Genomic DNA, 19,502 nt, shown 5'->3' with positions numbered 1-19,502 from the left:
AACTTTTCGGGTGTTATTAGATCAGTGTAAACCGTAACCACTAAGAATTTTGCTGTTATTAGAAACTTTTCGGGTGTTCCATTACATGCGTTTCTGCACACGTGGCATGGAACAAAAAAAATGTGCTTCACATTATAAACTTCCATATCAATGGTCCTTACTAAGTACAGCAGACATTCTGTAGCATGTGATTACGGCAATTAATTTTGGGTTATGATTTATGAATCTAATCTCTCTAATATAATTGAAGAAACTAGAGTAATAGAAAAATAGTTGATGCACAAATAATAAAATAATTAGCGTAGTCGAACACGAAACTCGACGATGATCCTCCTAGCCCAAAACTCGGCATCCAGGAAGGGAGGTCATCTTGCGGTGGCGCAGAACCCGAACCACCCTCCGTTGCCGGAGATGAGGATTTCCGGCTGCAAATAATTTGCAAGAAAAAAATTTATTATTAATTCGAGCCAAACCATACAATTTTAAAAATAAAATAAAAATTAAAAAAATAAATAAATAATAATAAGAAAAAAAAAAAAAAATATATATATATATATATATATATATATACCTTGTGAGTAAAGGGCAAAATGTAATTGTGTAATCCGCTGCACCACAAGTAAAAGTACTCGTACCATCATCGTATGCGTAGCTGTACGATCTCGGACAAGCACTCTTGAACACCGCCGAGTACGCCGACGGCCGGCAGGTATCGGGTGAGCCGTACGCGCCGCGGCAGCAGTACTCTGGTTTGCCGAACGCCTCGCACGCGCTCCTGCAACCTTGTCCGTCCTCCGACCGCAGCTCGTTCGGGCAGATCCGATTCAGATCGGCCGCGCATCCGGTCAGGCTGCAGTTGCCCGAGCCGCCGACGGGCTGTACGACCATGGGCAAATTGTAGCCGTCGACTAAGCTAACATCGTAGAAATCAAGGGCGGCGCCGCCGGAACCGACGGTGAATTCCGCTAGGGTGGCCGGCGGGACCGCGCCGTTGCTGCCGCACTCGACTCTGTTGGAGCCGCAATCAGCGGTGGCGCAGCGGCCAGCACCGGTGGTGGGGTCGAACGAGCAGCCGGTTCTCGCCCACAGTCGGCCGGACCATCCTGGTGGAGCTTGTAAGGACCTGGCGGCGCGTGGCGGGAGTTCGAAGCCGGTGGTGTCCAAACCAGGGCTGCCGTGATTGGGTAGTATTCCGGGCCATACTGTGTAGTCGCACCTGTTTAGTAGCGTAAATGTAGTCCCTAAACTGCCTGAAAAACACGCACACACACACAAAAAAACCCCATGAAATATTTCATAAAATACAGCAAAATTATTAAGCCATAATTGGACGATTAATTAATTAATTAGGATGTAATTAAGAGGATAATTATCATACCTTTGGCCATGAAAAGGAAAATGAAGGTAATAATATAAATAGCATTGGAAGAATATGAGGTTGAGGAGTACATTGGAAGAAAGAGTTTATTCATATATTGATCACTCAGAAATTAAAACCTTGTAATCATGAATATATACTATCCTTAGATATATATATACACACTTTTGCTGTAGAAATTCAAATATATAATATATAAAAATACTTAATTAGCCTTTGTTAAAAATATACGTACGTGCTAAATAGTTGTACTTGTTGCTAGTGAAACATACGTTACTACTAAAAGTTCGCTACAAGAATTAAAGCGAGCGAATTAAGCTTATTATTTCATTAGATTAATATCATTCCTACATATTTAGAATATACACTTACCATTAATATTATTCACATTTGTTTTAATTTAAGATTTTACCTTTGGTCTTTCATTTTAATTTATAAATAGTTTCACGTAAAACTGATAAACTATTGAAAATAAAATTTAAATTATAAACCCGACGCCAATTCTAAACCCATCGAAACTCACAAATTTGGGTTCTTAAAATTAAGAACCATTGTTTGACGGGATGAGGGTCAGTTTTGCTAGAATCCGCGGGTTTATGACCATCCAATAAATTCTTTATAAGATCTTTTGAAGAAATTTAGAGAGGACTATTCCGGAAAATAAACAGTGGTAATAAAATTGAAACGAAATTTAACATTTCGGGTTCGTATAAATTTTACAAAGTAAAAACGATGACAAACAAATTGAATTCTATAATTAGGTGAGAGAGATTTTATGGGCCTACCAAAAATTGTACATCAAAAGATTTTCTTAGAAAGTCCATTTACTCTCGTGGATTGCACTAGGAAAATCAAATGGGGCCCATCCCACCAAATTTGGTATCTATCTAGTCCGAAATAAAAAGAACTTGTGCATTAGATTGTTAAAAAGTATTCTTTCCTACGTCATACTAAAGTTAGAGAGAAATTCGAGTGAAAGAAAACTCGTGTTTCTATTCATATATTACGTCATAAGTACAATTTATTTTGTCTCATAATTCACTAATTTGCATTTAGAAAAGACGATATGTAACTATACAAAAGTAAATTAATATGAAAGTCAGGATGGCCGAGTGGTCTAAGGCGCCAGACTCAAGTTCTGGTCTTCGAGAGAGGGCGTGGGTTCAAATCCCACTTCTGACAATTTTTTTTGTTTTTATTTTTTTTTTATTTTTTTTATTTTTGCCATTATTTTTGAAAAACTATTAAAACTACAATTAATTAGCATATGGGAAATTAAAATGCTTTTTTTTTTTTAATTTTTTTTTGTTTTTTATTTTTGCCATTATTTTTGAAAAACTATTAAAACTACAATTAATTAGCATATGGGAAATTAAAATGCTTACAATCATATACAGATGTTGCTTGTGTGTAAAGGCGAATAGTCTACTAGCTTCCACCTACATACAGATCAACCCATTTCATTTTAATCTCACAGTTTTTTTTAAAGGTAGCAGTGTAATTATATTAATTAGATATGTTTAAGATAAGATTTCAACATAAAGTGGTAACCAGACAAAACATATATCTTGTATTATAAATTACTAAGCTATTTGGATGATCATTGGATGTATATATAGAAAGATGATGCAATTCAAGCTATTTTAATTAATTAAATCTCCAAAAGTGTGACCATTAATGGAAAACGAGTCGCAACAAGTCAAGAATCACCATCCCGGGATGGTGATCGATGTGAAAAGCAGCCTTGCTTACGCAGCAAAATTTATATATGTTGTTATATATATATATATATATATATATATATATATATATCATGATATTTTATTGTGTACCGATTGTAACGAAATACGCGATTATTCTACAAAAAATATGTTTTTTTTCCAGCAAAAAGGACTAATTGGCTCGGTGTGAAAATGCATGCATAATAAGAAATTGATCATAAACGTCAAAATCTTTTTCGTTCTTTATCTTCTCTTCTTTTCGTTCGAATGCCCATTATATATAAGAAATCGATAAATAACGTCAAGATCTTTTTTAATGGAATCAACTGTTCTCAGGGATAATATTATTTGTTATTATTATTATGGTTGGTTCGGTCGCCCTTTTGATGCGGTCGTTTATCACGAATTTTACGACCATATCCAAAAGGGCTAAAAAATATTTTTTTATATATATATATATAGCTTTGTTCTTTAATTTTGAGTGACGCTTTAACTTTGCAGACATATATATATTTCAAGAACGTGCATGCATGGACATGTATTAATGTTGTGATATCTGTCGTGTAAAGAGACACAAGGATAATTACATTCGTCTATATATATATCTTTTTCTTAGCTTTTAGGGTTTTCATTATCTTCTTTAATTTTTTTCTTTACAAATTCGTCAAAATGAAATTAATTAATCCATGCAAAAGCCATCATATATATAATAAATGAGCGATCATGAGAAACAATTCTAATTATAAAGTTAACATACGTACTAACAGTGAAAAGTAGATAGGCAACAAGCCTATGTGGAATTTTTGCATGGGCGTTAATTTTTTGTACGTAAGAGGAATTCCTGCAATATGTCCGACGTGGACACACACACACACACACACATATTTGAGATAATATATCAGATAATAAAGTTCTTCATCCGTCAGTTCTTTTTCTTTCTTTACTTTTTCTAAAAATGAAAAGGAAGTTTCTTTATGATGCATTCATTGTCCATTCGCCATATATATATATATATATATATATATATATATATATATATATATATATATATATATATATATATATATATTATATATGTTTTTCTTGAATTGGGAAAAAAAAAGGTAAACAAAAGAAGGATCTTTGGATTGGAGGTTGAATTATATTTATCCAAAGAGCACTGTGCTAAAATAAATATCGTTTATTTTTCACTTCAATACCACCAACAGAAAAAAAAAATTAAATAGGTAATGACGAAAATACCATTAATAAAATCAATGCCACACAAACTTTGTGTGTAATATAATAGTGATTTTCATTAATGGCAATAATATCATTACCTATTTTTTTTTTTTATCTTTTATGTTGATGGTATTGAAGTGAGAAAAAAAAGTCTTTGTTTTAGTCGCTCTCTTATCCAAAACAAAAGAACACGTAGTATGTGTGTGTGTGAGAACATAAGCAAAGTGATATATAGTGATGCAGAATGTTGGGGGGATTTCAACTTTTATTACATGACAATTCATCAAAAAGATTTTCATCAAATATAATAATTAATGTATAGTTTAAGAACTGTTGTCCAATCTGGATTAATGTTTGTTTTCTTCTTAGCTAAGTCTGCTAGGAGATATAATCTTTTAATTGGAGTTAGGACCATTTACTTGTATAGAAGAAAAATAAAAGGAGTTAATATATATTGCAAATTAAAATATAGTCCCTAGCTAGTATTGTATTTTGAAGGCTAATTAATTAGCACTAACCCCGTACGTGGTTACGAAAAACCCATTATGTTTGGTTAATTACAATTATTCATCTTCCTTTAAATATGAATCTTCTTACGCGTGTCACCTTATATATGGTGTCAAATTCAACATAATCTTCTAGATTCCGTGGAATATTCTTTAGTTTGGACTTGTTTTGTGCAAAAAACTGCAGTTTCTGATGCACCACAATCTGATATTTACAAGCTAAAAAACACATCTTATGACCATCTGTTTCAAATGGTGGAGCTCGAATGTGATAAAACTAGTACAAATTATAGAATATTCTACATAATCTAGAAGATTCCTCTAAATTTGACACCGTGAGAGTAGACGTCTGTTAGAAAATTCATAGTTGATGGGTAGTTGTAATTATCTAAACATGAGGGGTTTTTTCGTAATTCAACCTTATCACAGAGGATGGTCGTAATTTATCATACATTAAAACATGAGGGGTCATGTGCTATACTAAAAATGTAAGGGAATTTATATGCACAAAGTTCAACCCAAAGGGCGTAATTGCTATTTACCCTATTTTGAATTGTTAAAATCCGGTTGTTTATTTTCTTAGCAAAAATATTAACTTCTCTATCTTATACTCTTCATCTCACAATTCTCCAATTTTCTTAGTATAATTACATTTTAATTAAAAGTTAATCGTGTAATTAGAGTGAAAATGATAGCAGTACTAGATGAGTAGAGATATCCAAAGTTAAACTTGTGCTAATCACATGATCATTACTGCTTGAATCATGTATGAATCAGAAAGCATTAACGAAAACCATGCTTTAATTACATGATGACGTCATGTCGATGTGGGATTTTTAGAATAAGTAATGTTGTTTTTTTGTAATATGATTAAGTAAGGTATCGACTTCAGACGCATGATTAATTTTGACAGTTGTTCGGTCCGTATTTCGTAAAACTCTAAACACGGAGTTTGTAGTTTTTTGAGTTCGTTTTCTAATTCAACTTGAATCGCCAAAATTAAATATCAAGTGAGAAAGATATGAATTAATCAACGAATAAGGCCTGCAACTTTGATGTTTCGAGATATGTAAAATTCAAATGTCACTGATTCATCCAATCTAGTTGATTAAAGTTGAATTAAAAAACTAACTCGAATGACTATAATTTTCATGTTTAGAATTTTATCAGAATCAGGCTCTAAATAGTCAAATTCACATTCAAAGTTAATACGATATTAATAAATTTAATATGACATTTAACATTTCAGTAGATTAATAATTAATTCGCACCAATTTTGGTCAACGGACCCAAAACAAGCCTACGATTAATAAAAAATAGTTATTGAATGAAAAATAGTTAAGTAAAAATTATTAATTGAAAACTTATTTTATTTAGTTTCAGTACATAGCGTAGGTGCGCAGTAACATCAATTTGACAAATTTGAAGTGAAATAATCTGATTGGTCTTAATTAATAAGTGATATAATTAAATATTTAAGAGGAAAATCAAAGAAATAAATCTATTTTAATACATCAGTGATGTGGCGACACATACGATTCAACTGTTTTGTGTTTTTTTCTGACATTTCACGACACATTAGTTAATTATATTTTAGTATCACACATATAGTTTATAACTACATATTTTATATATAATACTACATTTCAATGTTTCATTAGATGTTTTATGTTCAATAAGCATGCATATGTATAAATATAAGTATAGAATGGCTTCATATTTTACATTATTGATGCAGGATCACCCGAAATATGAATAATTTTGGAGTCGAGCGGAATAGTTGACTTATAAACACCGGCGGTACTCTTAAGGGGTAGGGGGCTCTTGACCCCCCAAGAATTTTTATTTTTTTTTAGGTATTTGGTATTATATTTTCTGAATATTACTTTTGACCCCTAATTTTTTTTGTAAATATGTGTTTTAACTCTTTATTTTTTTTTTCTCCATAATCTTATATAAATTATAGATAAATATATCATATTTAATATAAAATATAAAATAAAAGATTAAAACTTGTATTATTTTAAATAAAATTTATGAATATTACTTATTTTTGAATTTTTTTATCAATGCCTTTATAAAAATAGTACGAGATCGTGCCATGAATCCGCGAAATATTAAGTGCAATACATTATTAGAATAATTTAGAAATTTTTGTGATGATATAATTATAATAAACATGATATTTTAATTAAAAATTAGTAATATAAACTTATTTTTTGCAATGTTTTGTGAACCTAAATTTTTATTCGAGAACCCCAAAATTTTACTTAGCACCCTATATATTTGATCCTCATTCTGCCCCGCTTATAAAACACACTTATTACAGTACCGCATGACGCGCCATTAAATAATCCAAAGATTATATTGCAAGATTACTCACTTAATTGGCTTACGCCCATTCTATCACACGCTTAGTTGCTTTTTTAACAACTAAATTCTACTAATACACGCGATATATAATTCGAATGTTGAAAATAATTGTGAAAGAATTTCGAAGCTACACCTCAATTAGGGTTCAAGAGTGATGAATGCCAACTTGGGTACCACCTGATCAACAATAAAAATGTGTAAGGTGTGACATGCTGCATGCCCTACAACATTTATTTATTTATTTTTTGTAATTTTTTCGTTTGGTTATTACTTCTTAGATTTTTTATTTATTTTCAAATGGTGTATAGCAATATACGTCATGTACATTTTTTTTAATTTCGTTTTATATAAAGTTGGTGTGTATTTATAATTTCAAAATAATAAAAAATAAAATAGTACTGTTTGAATAGAGGATCGATCATGCACACTTGCTTATTTTGTGCCGGTACTAGTTCACATTACATGCTCAACCTTAAGCTTTGACTATATAAAGATATTTTCAAAATCAATTATATATAGGGATTATAAGTTAAAATTTGCATCTATACCACATGCTTCAATTTCTTTAAATAGTAACGTGCACGTAAATGAATTCAAGTCCCGCACAAAGCATCATAATGAATCATATGACTGCATAATTCTCAATTATTATTATTATTATTATTATTATTATTATTATTATTATTATTATTATTATTATTATAAGAAAAAGAAACTTGTGATTAAACAAACATTTCATCATAGTACAAACTATTTTCCTAACTTATAAATTGAATCTCAATAGAATAAAAATCAATAATAATAACTTCTAAAAAAATAAAAATAAAAATCCGGCACCGCCCCATATGACTAATAATTGCCCTGGCGGTGTGTTTTGCTCTAATTCCTACTACAAATCTAAACTAATTTTTTAATATTTTTGATTTATGTTTTCATTTCGTTGATTCAGTGAGTTGTGCCATCATTGTTGGGTGACTCGCTGCCTCGTCAAATGGGCCATATCAACGGGGCCCATACCACAAGGCCCGTTTTAGAGGCGGTTTAGTGGGGGGTCCACACGTGATGTAACCACCCAAACACCCGACAAGGCTGGTGGGGGGGGGCCACACGCGCTCTCTGAAAGTTGGAAAACGAAACTCCCAGCTACAGGTTAGAAGAGCTGACACAACCGCCATATTGCCGCCACGACTGCGATCCCTCCGCCCAACACGTGGCTGCACGTGGACGACCGTGGTGCACCGCTCACCTCCAGCGCACCTTCGTACACCATGTTGCCGTCGAGCGGTGATTTGCCGTTGCTTTCCGATCCCGGATTTTGCGCGCCGGAAGAACCAGATGATGATTTTTGACTGCAATTCGAAGCAATTTATTTTGTTACTAACTGATGTAACAATTAAAATTTAAAATAAATGAATTTATTTATCATGATAGTGTTGGCTCGCCGTTAGATGACGGTAGCGTTAACGGCAATTTACTGAGAATTAAGAATAATTATTCCGATATTAAATTGGGTGGACCTTAGGCAAATAATTAATAGGTAATTAATTTCAGCATGTGAGATTAATTAACGATTAATAATGCACTAATTGATTGTAATTATTATTATCAGGGTGCAAATATAGAACGTATGTCCTGTTTTAATAAGAAAATCGGATACATAGGATGAGACGTATATCGAAAAATTAGTGAAATCCGATTTATATTAAATATGAGTTGATCCGCTTAGAATTTAATATCTTATTATTATATATATAGTAAAGCTGCCTAATGATTTTTATTGAAGATTCCTTCAGATATTTTGTTTTGATAGGCGTTAAAAGTGCTGTGAAATGTGGCCAACGTTCATATTGACAGGCTTTTTAATGAATTGGTTAAATGACGGAATTACCCTCGGATGGAAAGGAACGTTGTGTGTGTAACGTGTGTGGGGTTTTGCGTAAATATACCTCGTGTTTGGGGAAGGGCAGAACGTTATGGTGTAGTCGGCGCCTACACATGTGAAGGTGCTGGTCCTGTCATCGTACGCGTAGCTGTACGCGTGCGGGCACGCGGTTTTGAACATCTGCGAGTACTCCGACGGTTTGCAGACGTCGGGTGTGCCAAACGCTCCGCTGCAGCAGTACTGCTCCTTCCCGAACGCCTCGCACGCGCTCTTGCACGCGACGCCCTCGCCGCCGGCGCTCGTCACGCGCAGCTCCGACGGACACGCGCCGTTCAGATCTCCCACGCACCCCGTGTTCGAGCAGTTCAGGCCGGAGCCGCCCTGGGGAACCACCAGCATCGGCAGATTGTAACCGTCGACGAGGCTGACGTCGTAGAAATCCTTCCCGGCGTCGCCGTCGAGTGTGAACTCCGCGAGCGTAGCTGGCGGCTTGGCTCCGCCGCCGGCGCATTCCAGCTTCCCGGAGCCGCAATCACCTGTGACGCAGGAGAATTTCCCGGCGGAATCTTCGGTGCAGTGTGTCCTCCCCCAGAACCGGCCTCCCCACGACGACGGCGCAATGACGGTTTTGGCCTCGCCGGTCTGTAAAACGAATCCAGTCGTCGGAAGCGGCGTGATTCCGGCGTTCGACAAAATGCCCGGCCACACCGTGAACTCGCACTTGTTCACAAACGTAAACGTCGCCGTCGAATAAACTCCTGCAAACACAAATTCACAGTAATTCGTCAAAAATCGCAAGCTAATCAAATTAGATTCATCTATAGAAACACACCAAAATCGAATTCATAAGAAATTACTTGAATCAAAATTTTGAGTAATCAGCTGAATTAATTACCTGCTATGAATGAACTACAGAGAACGAGCAAAATATGTAAGCAGCAGAATTTTCCCATTGTGATTGTGTGTTTGTGTGTGTAAAATTAACGGTCACGAAAATGGTGAAAGTTGAAAACCTTAGCTTCAAGGAAATGAAGAGAGAGAAAGTGAGAGGAGAGAGAGAGAGAGAAGGCGGTTTCTGGTAGAGAGGGTGGTGGTGGAGATATTTATAGGCAGTGCAGATAAGAGAAATAAAAGTACTGTAATGCTTGTGTATTATATTCTTTAGTAAAAGGTGGTTGAAAAAGCAAATTTACAATTGGATTTATGATTTTCAATAATTGGAGTTGAAAATTAAAAACAATTGATTAATAAGTAGTCTTGGGATCACTCAAGTTACATTTTTTTTTCTGGTTTACTTAAAATTATTTAAATTTCATTGAAAAGTTTAAGAATTGATCCACCTACCATTAAACTTTCACATTGTTAGTTGAACTATATAATCCAAACAAAAATCATTTTTATTTTATTTTTGAGATTGGGGAATTAACCACTATCTTCTTTTAAATGAATAAATAAAGGTCATTTAAATTGAAATCCAAAAACTGAAATCGAAATAAAATGTAAAATTAAGTGGATATAATGTTTGATTAAAGTGGATGAATAGTAATGTTGCTTTTGTAGTACTCCAATATTTTACTAGGAAAGAAACGAAATTGCTTTTTTTATTTTTTAACTATTGACTGCTATAAAAATATAGCATAAGGTGGATGATGGTCAAATCACACGTTATAAACGATTTGACTCCAAGCATGATTAATTTCATGTTAAAATTGGTGAATTACCTAATTAATTTACTATTGATTCAGAAAAAAAAAATACATATAAATATTGGTATATGAAGATGAATAACCCGATTTATAACGGAAAACTAACCCGAACCCACAAAATTTTTGGTGGTAAAAAGCCATTTTTCTGAAATAAGATAAAATTTCTAAATCGTTCAGGAATATATTCATCAGCTAATATACTCAATCAATAAAAAAATATTGAAATATGGTTAAGTAATGAGATTTATATGTTTTTATTATTTATACGGGATATAAAATAAATAAATAAATAAAATCGCTTTCATTTCTCGTCTTTTGTGTGACAATACAAAATTATTTGTCAATATATATTGATATAGTAGTGGCAATCGATCACCAAAGGTCCACATCATGTAATTTAATTTGCTTACATCATATCCGATCAATAATTTACAAGATATTTTTAGGTTTGCAAGATATTTATTTAATTTTATAATAATGTAAAACATTTAAATAATCCTATATTAAATTACATTTCAAGAAAATAAAATGTATTAATCTCACAAAATGTGTCACTAATTAAAAAATGATAATAATCTAATATTAAGTCGGTAGCATTTTGTGCGGACGGTTCTCACAAATTCAAGTGTAACGATCGCTAAAACTTCCTCCAGCTAGTAACGCTTTTGACAAACTTCAATCGCGACTTTTACAGCGGGGTAAGCATTTCTTTTTCTAAAGTACCTTTTTTACAGTTCTTTACATTTGGTTCCCGAAAAGTTGTGCTTTCACTTGCATGAGTGAGGAGACACCATCCCGTGTTGTTCTGTGCCGTTGAAGATCGATATCTACATTGACAGTAACGGCTCAAAACACGACTTTAGTAGGATTATCACTTATCGGCCCCGTTCTCAGCTTGCAAAAGTTACGATGGAGAAGCGAGTGCAAAAAAAGAAAAAGGGAAAAAAAGAAAAGGAGAAACACCACTTTGGTGGAAGAATATATTTTCGATGGTATCTTCAAGATATTTAACTCCACTCTATATTTCATTTTCATACAGTCACTGTTTTTATTTGTAATTAAACAAATATTAAAGAGTTGATTTCCTTTTCTAACACGATTTTTGTTATTTGACTCGCTCGTTACCTAATTTCTTTTATGCTACATCGATGAATTTTATCATATTATATATTCCTATACACGTATATGAATTCATACAAATCGCACACAGCAGCGGAGCTTCGGCTCCAACCCACTGTGAATTCCTAAGAATTTCTACTACACATTATAGCTATATATAATTAGCAAGCTCAAATAATTCAATTTAGCTCACCCAAGTAATTTAGGCCTATCTACCAAAACATTTATGTTATATTAGTTAAAGTTTATAAATTTGTAGTGATATGAATGAATCAAAAAAAAAAAAATCGGGGACCCCGAACCCCATAAATGTTAAGTCCACTGTGTCTCGAATTCGTAGCTCTGGTCTTCCAAAACTATCCATCCAATGATTTAGGCTGCGGCGGCTGGTGGTTTTATCTGTGACTGACTGAAGAATTTGAAAAAGTCCTAATTGGCAAACAATCTAATTGACCAGTAAATAACAAGAATTTCAAATTGCACGTTTTGTTAAGGTTTAATTTATCTACTCTTGTTTGGATGTCAATTTATCAGTTAGTGTTTGTTGTTTGACCCAAATCCAGAAAACCTGTACAAAAGGTTAATCTCCTTAATTGCAAAGGTCAAAGGATCTTCAACGGTCAAAAGTATTGGCTAATCATTCAGTAATTAAGATGTTTATACAAGATTAATATTTAATCCCATGTATTATTGTACTAATAATTTAATGTTAATGACTTCAATTTTTTTTACAACTATGTAATTTGCATAGATTAATAACAGATAATCAATAAAGTTATACTTTTGGAAAGAACCAGAAAGAAAATCAACAAGCACAATGAATCTTTCCTAGTGTTGCACAAATATGATTAAAAAAATTCTGCTAAGCGGACGATTTTAGGGTTACTTTACAGCAAAATGGACTCACACGAAGACGAGCACAGCTAGTGCCTAGTTGTTCGAGGGAATTAAAAAATTCGGGATGCATAAATCAATCATCAACACAATCTTGAAAGAATTTGTTTTATACCTCATAATTTTATCAAACTTTTCGAGTTCGGGACCCGCAACTATTAGAATAAACAGACCAGTGACTGCTTGCAAATTATTGCACGAGAGTGTTATTTATCAAATAAACATTTGTGATTTACATGTATTTTATGCGTGACTGTGTATCAATTATACGGTCATATAATATTCGGTGTATTTTATTTAATATAGCATCTACATACAATACAACGATGTACATACCTATGGCCGATAAAAGTGTACAGAGATAAAAGGAGTGTTCTAAAAGGGGAGAAAACAATTTAAAAAAAAAAAAAAAGGAGCATAACATTTCTTACCAGTCGCAGAAATTCGAGTAACGAAAAACTAGAGGGTGTAGTGGAATGCGGTCACCTTATCCAAATTGTTCCCACTTAGTAAAGTTGAATTTTAAGTAATAGGTAGTCCAAATTGCGGTACGAGTTAGGTATTGCAACATAATAAAGCTATTTACTGTATTCGAATAATCATAATTTACTATCGTAAACTTTATATCTAGTTGAAATAAAGGGCACCTTGACTCTAAAGTATTTCCTTTTTCCTTTCTTTCAAGTGCTTTATGTGACGAAAAAATTGCAAATTATCTAAACTTTGATCCTAAAAGGTTCAACTTCGAATCGGATTCAATACGATCCTAATGAAATCCAAAAGCAAGCATTAAAGACAATCGACTCTAATTATGTGATTCATTCACCTAAAAAGATAATCAATTACGAAACAAAATTTAAATCAAAATTTTCCAAAATTTAGGATAAATTGTTCGAGTGCATGTAAAGATACAGAGGAGCTACTTAGCTGGAAGTTGTTCGGAAATAACTTGGAGGAAACGAGTGAGAGATTTTCTCGCGTTCACAGCAGCAGCAGCGGCTGGTTTGCCGTTTTCCTCTAAATTGGATTTAGGCTCTAGTGCAGATTGCACTTTCCTAACCAATTGTCGTAGTTCCTATAATGTAAACTACAAATCATCAGTGAATGGACAAAAAACGCGAAAATAAGTATAGCAAGCAAAAGGGATTTGGATTGAATCCGAGTCTGAAATCAAACTGACCTGACGATCGAAATCAACTTCCCGAAGTGAATATATTTCATTGGTAATGGTAATATCCTTATTGATCAGGCCATCATACCATCTCGTTACAAAAGGGCTGATCGTAGAACCCTGTGAAGCAAAAGGCAACGATATAATATATTTATCCTTATTAGCCAACATACTGTAAAATTGTTACGAAACTGAATATGTAAAAAGCAACGAGAACAAACAAAATTGTAGAGGAGTTTTCATAAAATTTATCATGTTAAATCTCTCACTAGAAGTAGAAGGTAACTTATTGAATGCGACAGCTTTAGAAAATGTATAGTGCTTCTTGCATATATCATATATACACAATAAATAAAAAAGATTATCGAACGAACGAATGCTGCAGAATATTATAGTTGCACAGCTACAAAGTATCACTTCTTCTCGTACCTCTTCTTCATCCTCCACTTCGATTTCTTCTTCTCCATCTTCTTCTTTGTCATCAACCAATAAGTGTTGAAACTTACTCTGGTCCCCGTCTTTTGTGGCCTGAATTAAACCATCCATTAGTTCAGGCTCCACGTCTCGTAGCAGTTTTCCTACCATTTCCATGAATCGTGTTATGTGCATATAAAATGGTAGATACATAAGTGCGACAATTGAATAAATTCAATATCTCTTATCAGAAGCAACTCGTTTTTCTCCGTAAAAATAAGAATGTGTAGCATTATCGGTAAAACAATATAGTTTAGTCCTTTCTCACCGATGTAATTCAATTGTCTCCGTTTTCCTTCTCGAACATCACGGCCTAGTCCCTGCAATTAAAATTCGATTTATTTTTTTATTTGTCGAATGTCGATAAACACCAGATAAAATGAAGAACAATACAGAATAAAACAAAAATAAAACAACAGAATTAAGTACGATTTAATCACCTTCACTACCATTAGAGCCTCAAACACCTCTACCTCACATTCCGCCACTCTGTAAACACACACAGAAACGAAAAATGTAAATGAAAAAAAAAAAAAAAAAAAAAATATCAAATGCTTAATTTCTGAGGCAATTGATGATAAAATTGAAATTTCAGAAGAACAATACCTAAGAATGAATTTGATTTGGGGAATAGAGAAGCTGGCTAAATCCATACCCCAGCGTACGGCGCGGTGAGCCTCCCGCTTCTTCTCATTCCGGCTCTTCTTCGCTCCGCCGCCATCAGAGGATTCGCCGTCGCTCTCAGCAACGTCGGCGGACGAAGCTGCGGCGCGTGATTTAAGACCGCGGGAGCGAGAGTGAGCTTCGCGGTATGAGGTGGAGAAGACTGCGAAGAACGGAGCACTCGTGGCGGCGCGTGTTGAAGATGAACCGAGATAGAGTAGAGGCGACAATGCCGAGTGACGGTGGCGCCACCACCGGGGCCATTGAATCAGCGGCCGCAAAACGTGAGCCATCCTCTGTGTGCGGTTCGACTACATGGACTCGGCCTGTTTGTCTGCTGAATAATGAAACTTTTGGCCCATTTATATTTATATTTGGGCTACAGCATTTCAATACTGGGCTCAACCATTTTCAAAAATAAACAAAATAAAACCGAATTTATATTCGATATTTCATCCATCTTAACTTTTTTTGTTTTGTCCAATTCAATTTTTAAATGATTATAATTTAATACGTAAAAATAAAATTTTATATAATAATTCTAATTCTTAAAAAAAATTATATAGTTTTTTTTATATATTATTATGTGTGATCTGTCCACGAAGCACTGAGGAGGTTACGAGAGCTTCACTGTGGAGGTCGGTTGGGGGAAGGTTTTCCTTTAAGCTTCACTAAAAACGAACAACACTCGGGCTGACGCCAAAGATACCTATGTATGTTGTTTGGATGATTTATGAAGAGAGTGTACTTAAGTATGTGAGTTGTGGAAATCTTTCCTTTTATGAGGCCTCTTAGTACGGAGTCATGGCCCACTCCCATGTTCCGTCGCAGACAGACACCCCAACATTAAATGCTAGTGTTCATGCAATAAACGTATAGGTCAGATCATTAAATGGGCCTTCCAGAATTCGGTATAACTTACCGATCTGCCTTCTTCTCAACTATCGAATAGAAAGGCGGGCCCTTCAACCTGGCTTATCGTCTTAGGCCAAACGAACCTAGGCCCAATTGTTTGGGCTTCCGTTGCATAAGCCTACGGTACTCCGAGTCCGGATCAATATGAAATCCCGGGCCTTTCAAATATCGAATTCGATAAGTATTACACTAACCAAACATTATATAAATCTTGACAAAAGTTTCATAATGAAACAAAAATGAATTGAATTAATCATGTTATTTGGACCACTAAAAAGTAAAAGCATCCTATCCAATTGTATAATCACATGTAGTCGTAATTTTGGGTTGGCCCCTCGAGCTTTGGTAAGATCAAAGCAATAATAGGTCAAATTGGGAAGGTAACTTATTATCCAAAAGGTCGAGGCAATTGATTGTACCCAAAGATGGGACCATTGGGAATTAGCATTGGATACATACTTCACCACAGTCGTCCAACAAATAATAATTAATTCCTACATATCTCCATCAATTCTCGATTTAGTACAAATCCAAAAATCCAATAGATCCAAACTGTCAATTCATTTTATTAAAATATTAATAAACACAAAAAAAAAGGATAAAAATTTACGACTTATCCCTGAGGTAAGGTCTAATTACGAAAATACCCCTCATATTTGCATAACAGATTTATGTAATTACACAAACATGAGGGAGGTATTCATAATTAGGCCTTACATCAGGAGCTTTTTTTTTTTCTCGTAATTTTGCTTCTTCTTTTCGATTTTCTTAATTTATTGTTCGTCAGCGTGAGAATGAAACGTAATGAATCGCAATTAACACTTTCCTAGAAACGACTGAAAGTGAAAAAACTAATTACAATTTCATTCCGAAAATTTAGCAATAAAAACTATTGTTCTAGAATATAAAAAGAAAAATTGAATCGTAATCGACGGAATTCGATTCCGATTTTCGCCGAATTTGCTTAAATTGAGATGTCGGGTTCTCTATTATTTTTCGGTTGCGGCTGTGTGGTGACAGCTTGAATGTATGACGCGTGGAATTTAAAAGAATCTGCATTATTGGAGCCCAACAGCAACTTGCTATAGTGATGTCAAGGACTGGATATTTTGTTTGTAATAATAATTTATTTATTTTTCATCTATGTTTGTGGCTTCAAATCAATGTACATAAAGATATTTTCTCTTTCAATCTCCTCTTGAGTTATAGAAGATAAATTCAACTTCAGCATAAGATATTTATTGTATGACTAATGTAGACAATTAAATAAGGTGATTAATCGCAGCACATGTAATCTCTTTTTATGATTATTAATTGAATTTATGGTTGCATCAATGGGCACAACTAATAGTAGGAGTGTGAGAAAAAATCGAGCCGAGCTGAACATATGTTTATTCATACTTGCTCACTGATGTATTCGAATTGTGTTTGAACTGGATATGATAAGCAATCAAGCGTTCAGCTCGAATTAACTTTTAATCGGGTCGATCTTAATTTTTTTAATACATACTTTATCATATTTTCCACATCAAGCCCGAGTCAAAAATTTATACACTATTGGCCGAATAAAACATGTATACAAGTTTGATTCGTTATTTTAATCAGTCGACCTTCTAATCTTTTTTTTCGATCGACAGTCGACCTTCTAATCATTGAATTTGAATCGTGTTATTTGGTTTGATTTCCAGCCTTAACTAATAAAGTCGACGTTTAGACAGTGCACTTATATGATCGGATAAGGCTAGTCAAGTTGATATTGTGTCGTGTTTTTTGAATATTTTAATTAGAATCTAAAATTCAATAACAGTGTGTGGTCCGTATTTCATATGACTCAAAAAATTTGATTTCAATTTCGAAGGTCGATAATCAAATTATGAAATAAACAGAGTAAAATGAAAATATATATATACAAATTCTACTCATTTTTTTTCTATTTTTACACAAAGATTTCGTCTACAATTAAATAATGACGAGACATTCAGAATCTTTGTGGGCGTTAAACATCTGTACACAGTTTCCCCCAAATCCGAATATTCCGAAATTGGGAAAATCCCTAGATTTATTCACTACCAGCATTGATCGGTCTCCCACCTCCTTCCCCGGCTCATCTCGGAATATCCGCCGCCGCCGCCCATCGAGACCACCGTCGTCCTCCGCCGCATCCGGAAGAGCGAGCTATCGTACACCGCGCGCTGCTCCGGGTCGGAGAGAGTGGCGTACGCCGCGTGGACTCTCATGAACTCGTCCGCCGAGTTCGGCGCCACGTCCGGGTGGACCGTCCGTGCCAAATTTCTGTAGGCGGATTTGATCTCCTGGCTGGTGGCGCCGGCCTGAATCCCTAGCACGTCGTAGAACGACGCCGTGTGCGAGGACGAATTTCCGGATTCTCCGGCGGCGGCGCCGGAGAAGGAGGAGGAGGAGGAGGTCCTCTCGGCGGTGGCGTAGCGGGCGGAGACGCGCATCGTCTGGCGGAGATTCTGCGACAGCTGCGGAGGCGCGGCCGGGAATCTCCGGCCGGTAAATTGATTCGGGAGCGCAAATGATGTGGAAGCCATGGTTAATTTTTGAGAGGAAAAAAAGTACGATTTGTTAACTGTAAATTGATTGATTGATTGATTGTGGTGAGTGTGATTTTGAATTGAATTGAAGATGATTGCAGTCTAAGAAGGGGAATCAGTTATATATAGAGAAGGAAGGGATAGTGTGTGTGAGAGAGGAGAAGTGGGCCCCACGGGGGTGATGAGTCAGCGTGGGCGATGAATTATTGAACTGGCTTATCCATATGTCTGGGATATGGATAAAATGACGGGAATTTGCTGACTCGGTAATTAGACGCTCTGCATTAATTTTCATTATTTTTTATAATAAATAATAATCGAATATGCCGATGCTAATGATCTGATCTGTTGCATGTACTTCACTAGCAATATTTTATATAGCATTACATTTTTTTTTTAAATTAAATAATTAAAGAACTGAAATTAATTTGAGGAGTTTGCAGTTTGCATAAGATTCTGAACCCCTTTTGGGGGAGCTAATTGTCAGTTGACGGTGAAATTATTTTATGTTCTGATGAAGTGTCCTGCTGCCACGTAACGCCCACGGAAACAAGAACCAATTAAAAAACAGTTTTTTTTTTCTTATCAGAAATTTAATAAATAACAAATTCATTGGATCTCGTGATGCAGTGAAAAGCTCATTAGCGTACCGACGTTACGGGCCGGGTGGGGGTGGGGGTGGGGGCCGGGTCCGGAGCTGGGGCCAATTAGCCGACTCATCAAATGGGAGAAAAGCCAGTTTTCTGGAACTTCCTTTATTTTCTTGACAAGTCAAACATGTATTTTCAGTATTTGTATGTGAATTTGCTTTAATATCCTTTGGTGTTTGCAAAAATTTAAAATATAGAATCGGTGGTTAATGAGTGAAGTTAATAATAAGTTTTTGTTTTTAATAGTTGAGAGTGATTTAGATTCCATGAA

General features: G+C 34.8%; 4 protein-coding genes and 1 non-coding gene across 5 annotated transcripts; 1 reads left to right on the top strand and 4 right to left on the bottom strand.

The window, feature by feature from the left end:
* Positions 1-27: 27 nt before the first annotated feature.
* LOC105956415 (thaumatin-like protein 1) lies at positions 28-1,488 on the bottom strand. Its single transcript, XM_012980263.2, has 3 exons — positions 1,379-1,488; positions 572-1,250; positions 28-425 (listed from the first exon to the last, which is right to left on the bottom strand). Exons 1-3 carry the CDS (start codon positions 1,470-1,472, stop codon positions 254-256), a joined length of 945 nt encoding a protein of 314 aa, XP_012835717.2. The 5' UTR covers positions 1,473-1,488; the 3' UTR covers positions 28-253.
* A 988-nt stretch (positions 1,489-2,476) lies between these two features.
* Positions 2,477-2,560, top strand: TRNAL-CAA (transfer RNA leucine (anticodon CAA)). The gene has a single exon. It is a non-coding gene; the product is annotated as a tRNA-Leu (tRNA).
* A 5,338-nt stretch (positions 2,561-7,898) lies between these two features.
* On the bottom strand, positions 7,899-10,231 carry LOC105956416 (Pathogenesis-related thaumatin superfamily protein). Its single transcript, XM_012980264.2, has 3 exons — positions 9,977-10,231; positions 9,146-9,839; positions 7,899-8,548 (listed from the first exon to the last, which is right to left on the bottom strand). Exons 1-3 carry the CDS (start codon positions 10,032-10,034, stop codon positions 8,350-8,352), a joined length of 951 nt encoding a protein of 316 aa, XP_012835718.2. The 5' UTR covers positions 10,035-10,231; the 3' UTR covers positions 7,899-8,349.
* Positions 10,232-13,642: 3,411 nt separating this feature from the next.
* Positions 13,643-15,521, bottom strand: LOC105956417 (kinesin-like protein). Its single transcript, XM_012980265.2, has 6 exons — positions 15,052-15,521; positions 14,886-14,934; positions 14,714-14,765; positions 14,401-14,549; positions 13,981-14,091; positions 13,643-13,875 (listed from the first exon to the last, which is right to left on the bottom strand). The coding sequence occupies exons 1-6, from the start codon at positions 15,399-15,401 to the stop codon at positions 13,720-13,722; spliced, it is 867 nt and encodes a 288-aa protein (XP_012835719.2). The 5' UTR covers positions 15,402-15,521; the 3' UTR covers positions 13,643-13,719.
* Positions 15,522-17,902: 2,381 nt separating this feature from the next.
* On the bottom strand, positions 17,903-18,922 carry LOC105956419 (chaperone protein dnaJ 11, chloroplastic). The gene has a single exon (XM_012980267.2). It carries the CDS (start codon positions 18,576-18,578, stop codon positions 18,090-18,092), a length of 489 nt encoding a protein of 162 aa, XP_012835721.2. The 5' UTR covers positions 18,579-18,922; the 3' UTR covers positions 17,903-18,089.
* Between the last annotated feature and the right edge of the window lie 580 nt (positions 18,923-19,502).

The sequence above is a fragment of the Erythranthe guttata genome, chromosome 3 (assembly GCF_056151865.1).
Source record: "Erythranthe guttata isolate IM_541 chromosome 3, IM_541, whole genome shotgun sequence".
NCBI classification, from domain to species: domain Eukaryota; kingdom Viridiplantae; phylum Streptophyta; class Magnoliopsida; order Lamiales; family Phrymaceae; genus Erythranthe; species Erythranthe guttata.
This window is presented reverse-complemented; position numbering and strand designations above follow the sequence as displayed.

Excerpts from the sequence above, each read along its gene's own strand:
- LOC105956415 (XM_012980263.2), bottom strand. The coding sequence starts at position 1,472 with ATGAATAAACTCTTTCTTCCAATGTACTCCTCAACCTCATATTCTTCC. Across the intron at positions 1,251-1,378 it reads TTTCCTTTTCATGGCCAAAG|GCAGTTTAGGGACTACATTT; the intron begins GTATGATAATTA and ends CGTGTTTTTCAG. Across the intron at positions 426-571 it reads TTTTGCCCTTTACTCACAAG|CCGGAAATCCTCATCTCCGG; the intron begins GTATATATATAT and ends AATTATTTGCAG.
- LOC105956416 (XM_012980264.2), bottom strand. The coding sequence starts at position 10,034 with ATGGGAAAATTCTGCTGCTTACATATTTTGCTCGTTCTCTGTAGTTCA. Across the intron at positions 9,840-9,976 it reads CTGTAGTTCATTCATAGCAG|GAGTTTATTCGACGGCGACG; the intron begins GTAATTAATTCA and ends TTGTGTTTGCAG. Across the intron at positions 8,549-9,145 it reads TGCCCTTCCCCAAACACGAG|TCAAAAATCATCATCTGGTT; the intron begins GTATATTTACGC and ends TTCGAATTGCAG.
- LOC105956417 (XM_012980265.2), bottom strand. The coding sequence starts at position 15,401 with ATGGCTCACGTTTTGCGGCCGCTGATTCAATGGCCCCGGTGGTGGCGC. Across the intron at positions 14,766-14,885 it reads AGGCTCTAATGGTAGTGAAG|GGACTAGGCCGTGATGTTCG; the intron begins GTGATTAAATCG and ends TTTTAATTGCAG. Across the intron at positions 13,876-13,980 it reads AAGTTGATTTCGATCGTCAG|GAACTACGACAATTGGTTAG; the intron begins GTCAGTTTGATT and ends TTTACATTATAG.
- LOC105956419 (XM_012980267.2), bottom strand. The coding sequence starts at position 18,578 with ATGGCTTCCACATCATTTGCGCTCCCGAATCAATTTACCGGCCGGAGA.